At 40.9% G+C, this 8,006-nt stretch overlaps 1 protein-coding gene across 1 annotated transcript in view; it reads right to left on the reverse strand.

Moving 5' to 3' along the window:
- Window positions 1-478: 478 nt before the first annotated feature.
- Window positions 479-8,006, reverse strand: part of LOC109480838 (armadillo repeat-containing protein 4-like) — a gene marked incomplete at its 5' end in the record, with an annotated part of 15,200 nt that continues 7,672 nt past the window's right edge. Inside the window, 3 exons of the mRNA XM_019783164.1 lie at window positions 479-1,211; window positions 2,017-2,238; window positions 2,602-2,790. Coding sequence (XP_019638723.1) covers window positions 1,098-1,211; window positions 2,017-2,238; window positions 2,602-2,790 — 525 coding nt within the window. The remainder of the gene's footprint in view (window positions 1,212-2,016; window positions 2,239-2,601; window positions 2,791-8,006) is intronic.

The raw sequence follows: 8,006 nt of genomic DNA on the forward strand, positions 1-8,006 counted from the left end.
GGGGGGGGGGCGGGCTAGAGCATAATTACATCACTACAGCATAATAGGGGAGGCGTGGCCAAAAGGCTTAACCAAATAAGAGATAGTAGGCTCCTAGCCTCTAGCAGGCTTCAGGAGGTGGCCGCAAAAAGTAGAAAACGGCCAAATAGAGAGATAGCATTCCAAGGGAGTTGGTCTGCTGGAGAGAACAGTTTGCCGCTCCCCTGGCATGCTATCTCTCTATCTGGCCGATTTCTACTCTTTGCAGCCGCCTCCCGAAGCCTGGTAGAGACTAGTGGGCTCCTAGTATAGAGGGGTATGGCAGCTTTCTGTGGATTTCTGTATATGATTTACAATTTGCAATGGCACATTGTGCGTGCGTTTATTCAGACAATTAAATGACTCTTTTGTACCAAAACCTCAACATTTATTTTCCAAGACAAAACCATACATGCATGTGTCAATGTTCACATTTCTTTTCATTCTACATGTATATTTGTAGCAAAATATATACAATGTTCACAACAATTGACAGTGCTAGAATTCAGTAGGTGATTTTTAAGAAGTGTTCTAGAGAAAATAAAACATCTATGATATATTCTGTTCAATGCATAGTCTGGATTCTTGAATCAACCCTGTATAACATCATTTACATGGTATCAATGTGCAGAAAACAGTATTATAATAGAATTCTTTTGGTACAAGGCTGAAATATACACTGCAATACAACTGAATTGCTTCTTGCTTTCTCACTAATATGACATTTCAAAAAGTGCTTTTTTTATCATAAAAGGAAAACCTACAACTACCGTAAAGTAAAGAATAGTTGCAGAAATATACAGAAATGCTATGGTTCTCTATACAAATATTTAACGCCAAGTTTATATGTAGCCTAAAAGTTTATTTTAAAAAAAGTGGAAAGAAAACTTTTACACATATAAGTTCACATGATAGGCAGCTGTACAACTTACTTTGAGAGAAGAAACATCATTGGTTAACATACTATAACAATTCTCATTGGCTAGCATTACATGTGCCTGTTTGTGGTTGGTTGTTGCAACAGCATGTAAGAAGTCATTTCATTGGTCCCCAAAAAGATGAAGTCCTGATTGGTCAGTTCAAGGGTATTTGGCCTTCTCATTGGCCAGTGCCAGCCTCCTGATGTTACCAATACAACCGGCTGCAGCTTCCTGCAAAGCTTCGTCAGTGGAGCCAACCATGTCCAATAGCAGCTGAGGAAAACAAAGGAAATAAAAGAGGATAAATAAAAATACATGTATTTCTACATAGAAAATTACACTCATTGTCTGAGGCTATTTTTTAACCTTCTCCCTGCTGCCTAACTTCACAGTCAATACAAATTCAGAATCAAACAGCTACATTAGATGGTTACATGAAAAAAACAACAGGATTTAAAATAGATGAGTTCAAAATAAATAAGCATAATCAGCAACCACCTGTTATACAGGTGTAGTAATAGAAAAATAACATCAGAATGTCAGCCCTTCTTTTTGTTTATCAGGTACACATCCCAGCTTTTGAATCTGGAAAAGTCCCCCCGAATTTCCTGTCTACTCATGCAATTGAAGTGCACCTGGGAGTGAACATAAGCAAAATAGAGTTGACTTCAAGTTGAAGTCATAAAATACTTCCCCCCCCAAAAAAACAGGTTGGGACAGTTCATCCTCACTTCGGGACAATTGAAATTTATTTTTGAGATAGTCCTGGGACAATAGGAAGAAAAGTTAATTTCGAGGAAGAGAATTAATCACAAAACAAAAATGGATGTTTTAATGTCTTGATGGGGTTGTGTGGCGCAATGGCAGCTTGCGCAACTCGGAATTAAGAGGTCCTGGGTTCGAGTCCTGACATGCCACTGATCTTGTGCCCTTGGGAAAGGCACTTTATGACTTTCCTCACTAGACTCAAGTATTGTCTGTCCAGTATTCGTTTCTATGTACGGGACACAACACCAGCAACAGCTGCCTCTGTTCCGCATGTATTGTACTGTTCAATAAATCAAATCAAATGCCTTACCTTGACCACCCCAGCGTTGTGCATAGTGATGCAGTTCTCGGGGTCTCTGGACAGCTGGAACAGTGCCTGGGCGGTGGCTCGGTGGACAGACTCGTCTGGAGACTTCAGGTACCGTACGAGCGGCGCGACAGCGTTCGCCTCGCCGAAGGCGACACGGTTGTTCCCCCACATGCAGCAGCGAGCGATGGCTTCCGCCAGATGTCGTCTCAACTTGTCATCAGTCTAAACAAATAAATAAACAAACAAACAATGATGAATACATTCAAAGGCAATTCAAAGGAAAACATAATTGTTTTTGCTCTGTTTCTACTTCTTCTTCTTCTCCAAACCAATAAGGTCAATGACTTGAACCAGACGTCTGTCACCATGGTAACTAGTGTTAGGTTATATCATGTTGCAATTTTATAGCAGGAGGGATTTAGTCTCCTGTCTGACTATATATATGGATGTTTTTGAGTAAGAATTAACAGAGCAGACCATATGTGAAGGTATACATTATGCATGTAACTATTAACACAGATGCTTTGCAAATGTTAGCTTTCTACATGTTGTGTAGTTGTCATTGTAATACTATAAGGAACATACCGTGTTTGTGAGTTTAGCAAGCATGGGCACTACGCCATGGTCCGTGATGACTGCCAGGTTCTCCTCGTCCTTGGCGATGTTCGCGATGGCGGCGCAAACGCTGGCGAGAACCTCCTTGTGCTCGGACTTGAGGAGACTCACGATCAGCTCCAAGCCGCCCACAAATGACCTCACCATCTCACCCGCATCCTACAAAACATAGGTGATACAGACGTGTTAGGGGAGCATCCAAAAATACTGAAACTACACACTTGAAGAAATAAGTTTGGCATCACCCACATCCTTTAAAACATAGGTGATGTAGACGTGTTAGGGGAGCATCCAAAAATACTGAAACTACACTCTTGAAGAAATTAGTTTGGCATCACCCACATCCTTTAAAACATAGGTGATACAGACGTGTTAGGGGAGCATCCAAAAATACTGAAACTACACACTTGAAGACATAAGTTTGGCATCACCCACATCCTTTAAAACATAGGTGATACAGACGTGTTAGGGGAGCATCCAGAAATACTGAAACTACACACTTGAAGAAATAAGTTTGGCAGGCTAGCATGTACAATTTCCCTTTGGATTATTTTTGTCCCAGCATCAATGAAGATAATATGTGACAGTTTTCAAATCTATCTATGTTACTTCAGTAACAATTTCCTTGTGTATCTCATTACCTGGATGTCTAACCTTCATCGACCTATAATAATATGTGGTTAAGGATGAACAAGTGCAAACAATTGACACAGTAATAACACTATATTAACTGCTTCAAGAAGGTTTCATAGGTACATGCATACTTCTTACTCAAGCAAGCCAGTAAGTTTCTCAAGCAATCTCTTATAGATCCATATTCACAATGATGTGTGTGACACTACAAATTTTTCTCCAAGAAAATTACCTTAGGAACTCTCCCCCCTGCCCAATTTTTCACTTTTCTGATCCCCTCCCGTGAATGTTAATGAACGGTCCCTTTATATGAGTCACGCCGGGGGGAGGGCCTAGGAAAAAATTTTGAGCCAGGGGAGGGCCTAGGAAAATTTTTTTGACCTGGGGAAAAAATTTTTGACCTGAAGGGAGGGCCTAAGAAACATTTTTTGACCTGGGGGGAAGACGTAGGAAACATTTTTTGACCTGGGGGAGGGCCTAGGAAATTTTTTTTACCTGGGGGGAGGGCCTAGGAAAAAATTTTTTTACGCTACCCCTGGACGACCTAACCTCCCCCCGCTAAACACTGCACGGTCCCTTATTTTAAAGAAGATAGCATCAGCATACAGGGCAATTTGCTAGTAGCTGAAGTGAACATTCTGCCCACTCAAGTGTTGTGCAGACAGAAATTCCCAGGTCGGACGCTCGGCCCATTACAATCCCTGCTCCCATTTCCCCTTACTGCCAACAATGTTTTCCTTCCAGCGCGCAAAAACGGTAAACACGCGCCGTGTACCTTTCACTGTTTGTGTAAACGGCGGTCGGAAAGTGCCCAACAACACACAAACGCTCTGTCATGTTGGGTATATGGGGACGTCATGCGATAGGCTTGATCCGCCACTGTTTAGGTTATTTCCGAGGCACTTTGTAGAAAGACTTGGGGCTTCTCTGTTTCTTAGCACTTCTAAGGAGCTATCAGCACCTCCTTTACTGCTCAAAATTCTTCACAATCTTAAGGCTCACTTTCACGTACCCCGATCTGGTTTAAGTCTCAAAAGAGAGAACTACAAGACTAGTAAAGTGCTGTTACATCTTCAAATCACACATAACACACAATTGTACTTAGTATAATGCTATGTTTTTTTTTTTGACAATGTGGAATGACAATTTTTACAAAAAAGTAATAGCGCAAAGTTTAACAAAGACATTAGGCAACAACCTTGAAAAAAAAACTGCAAAAAAACTGCTCTTGAAAGGATTCTGCTTGATAAAACATGTGTACTGGTATACATTGTATGTTCTTGAAACCCTGAATAAGTCCCATGTAAACCACTTACAAGTAGTTGGAATGTATCCTATTCTTTCCTGCACAAAAGAGTAGCTTTGTACTAAGGAAAGCTAGGAGAGATTTAAGGGCTAATCTTATCACAATGTTAACAGAATCTTATTAATAAGCCTGTAAGGATTTAGGAGGGCCTACATGGGGGGGTATAGTGGTTACGAATTACGCAAAATTTTCGCCGCCGATTACGAATTATGTTAACGTCTCAGAGCTGATTACGACTTTACGATTTGCAGCTAATGTTCTATTATGAATTACATTGATTTTAGGGGAGGCTGCCTACGAATTACGAAGTCTAAAAAGGCCTGATTACGCCTTACGAAAAAGGGCATGCAGGCCCTCATTTAGGAGCCCCCAGTGCAACACTGCATTCATTTTAATGATTTATAATCAATGTATTCTAAGGAATTCTTAAAAAGGGGCCAAATCATGACTACCAGGACTGGTACTAAGCTTATGTTATAATCTGAATCATAATTATCATTATTGTGGTCTTCTACATTGTTGTACTTTTATTTACATCTGTCTATGGATACAAGCAGCTGCTGTTGCAACAATATCCTTTTGGGTGCATCTAAAAATTTTTTTTTTCTGACATCCAATTAAAAAACTCAAAATGAAATGATTGATTTGTGTCAAAAACGTTGAAATGTTAGAATTTCTTGCCTTACATAAACTGCAGGATTCCACCAAATTTTGGAATGCCTGTCCCTGCAAAATGGCCTGGAGGTTCAAATTCAGTGAACTGGCACCCACTGTAGTGCTTTTATATACATAACTGTGTGGGTGTGGCCTGAGGGTAGAGAAATGGAGAAGGGCACTGCCTTATACACTGAGAGATGTGGGAAGGATTTGAACCATTTCAGAATCCCTCAGTCCTAAGTCTTTACCAGACTCCAACAATTAAGTTGCTCTAAAATAGGGTTTCGAAGTGTATTGGCTACAAATGTATGTCGAGTCTATTTGCCCAATTTCAACTATTTTCAAGCAACTCATTGGAACTACTAGTAACTAGAGACTATATATATCCTCAGGCATATTTTTTTTCTCAGAATGCAAATATGCCACAAATTTTCGCTGTAAGCAAAACCCTTGGACAAAAACAGCCACACAGCTGTAGGAAGTCTGGCACATGTGGGTACAGGTGTTTAACATGTAACTCAACTGCAGCCGCGACAGCTGTACAGTGTAAGCCGGGGTGTTGAGAGTGTATGAAATGGCTGGACTGGTCCGGTGTAACTGCCGCTTTGGTGTGCTACATGGGGGCCTACATGGGGGGGGCGTAATCGGCCGTTTTAATCCTACGTAGAGTGTAGACGGACCACTCTTCACATTTGCGTAGAGCGTATTCGCCGTTTTAATGCTACGTAATGCGTTGTAGCCACTTGGAATTTATCGTAAAAGAGGGTTTAAAGCGTAATCGAGGGTTTCCGAATTGAGCAGAGAGCATTGTCGGGACCCCCCTTGCAGGCCCTCATGGGGGGGGTCCAGACAATGCTCTACATGTACGCTAAATTTTGAGAGCCAGCTATGAATTCAGGAAGCCTCTCGATTACGTTTTACAATAAATTCCGGGTGGCTACAACGCATTACGTAGAATTAAAATGGCAAATTACGCTCTACGTGGCAATTGCACTCTACGTTGAATTAGAGCAGTCCGTCTACACTACGTACAATTGAAACGGCTTACTAAGCTCTACGGAAAATGCCACAATTACGTTAAATTAGAGTGGTCCATCTACGCTCTACCTACAATTAAAATGGTGAATTACGCTCTACGCAAAATGCCACAATTACGTTAAATTCGAGTGGTCCGTCTACGCTCTACGAACAATCAAAACGGCCGATTATGCTCTACGGAAAAGGGCATACAGACCCCCGTGTAACTGAGGCAGTTGTGTGCTATGTTGTTAGTGCTCCCAGAGGAGGCTGGGAAATTCCTACCCTGACTGAGAATTTACATGCAAGTCTGAACTTGTAACAACAAAATGGGCCTGATTTGACATTGCTGGGACGATCCATTTCAATCCATCAAGGGGGAGGCAAGAAAAGCATTTGTACATGTACAATGTACATGTAACACATTCAGTCCTTGCAAATCCTTAGTTAAATGGGAGGGGGTGAATACTATGGGATTCAATGTGGTTTTGTCCATAGTGCTAAAAGACTTTTCATTGACAAATTATATCTGGATTAAAATTTTGAATGTAACCATATTGTTGACCAAGGAAACTAACAATCACATTTTATGGTTTGTGATGAAAATCTAAATGTTATATGAAGATCTTGATGATGTAATTGACACATTTTAGATCATATCCTGTTGCCGCTTTGTTATTTATTTTAAAAGATGATCCTACAGAAAGGTCAAGATGTTACAGTTTCACAAAGTTTAACGACGATGTCACAAAAATTCCTCGACTTCTAAACAGTTTTCCAAGCCAGTAAGTAGAATTTCCTGACCAATACCTGAACAAAATCAGAATAGCACTCTTCTGGAAAGTTAAACATTCCAAGTTCCAACTTTCCGAGCTTTTAGGCAGAATTCCACAAATTCCCATTCTGGTGAATCACGTTTTGTTTTCAGGAAATTTTTAAGACAACACAGGGCCTGCTTACAGCCTTCCCCTGAGGTATTACAGCCTTAGACAAGAGCAGTTTTGTTTGGAGTCGCCTCATTGGCTGCCCAACCTTGAAGCCCCATTACTAGAACTGACAGGATGTGGAGGGTAAACTGCAAGGTCAAATGCACTGTAGACAGACAGCTGACAGCCGACGTATCAGTGGGGGCCTGCATTTTCTTTTCCATAGAGTGTAATCAGCCATTTTAGTAGAGCAATATAATAAGGCGGACCGGTCTATTTCAACATAGAGCATAAAATTGTCACATTTTGCGTAAAGCATAATTTGCCATTTTAATCCTACGTAATGCGTTATAGCTACCTGGAATTTATCGTAAAGCGTAATTGGTGTACTTGGAGTCAATGAAAAGATTTGTTTTTAGCTTTCGTTTATATAAAAAAAGGCATTAACTGTGTAAAAGCTTAAAAGGTACACATTTTTTAAAGTCCAGTTTCATGCCGCGTAGCCAGGATTTTGAATGGGGGGGTTCTTCCCACTGCTTGAGGAACCAGCGAGCACGAGGTTCCTAGGGGGGTCCCGGGGCATGCTCCCCCAGGAAATTTTGAAAAATGAACCTTCTGAAATGGCATTTCCTGCATTTTTTAGAGGATTTCAAACAAAAAATCAGAGACAACTTTTTTCAATGACAAAGTGAGCAGTTTTCCTACGATTCCAGCCTCGCTGGTGACACGAATCAGTCCATCTTTTAAAGAAAAATCTTGGACCTTTAGATAAAAACTGGACCAAAAAGTGGACCTTTGAGCCTTGTGAGTGTGTGTGTGTGTGGGGGGGGGTCTTC

The sequence above is a fragment of the Branchiostoma belcheri genome, unplaced genomic scaffold (assembly GCF_001625305.1).
Source record: "Branchiostoma belcheri isolate BF01 breed outbred unplaced genomic scaffold, Haploidv18h27 scaffold108, whole genome shotgun sequence".
Lineage (NCBI taxonomy): Eukaryota > Metazoa > Chordata > Leptocardii > Amphioxiformes > Branchiostomatidae > Branchiostoma > Branchiostoma belcheri.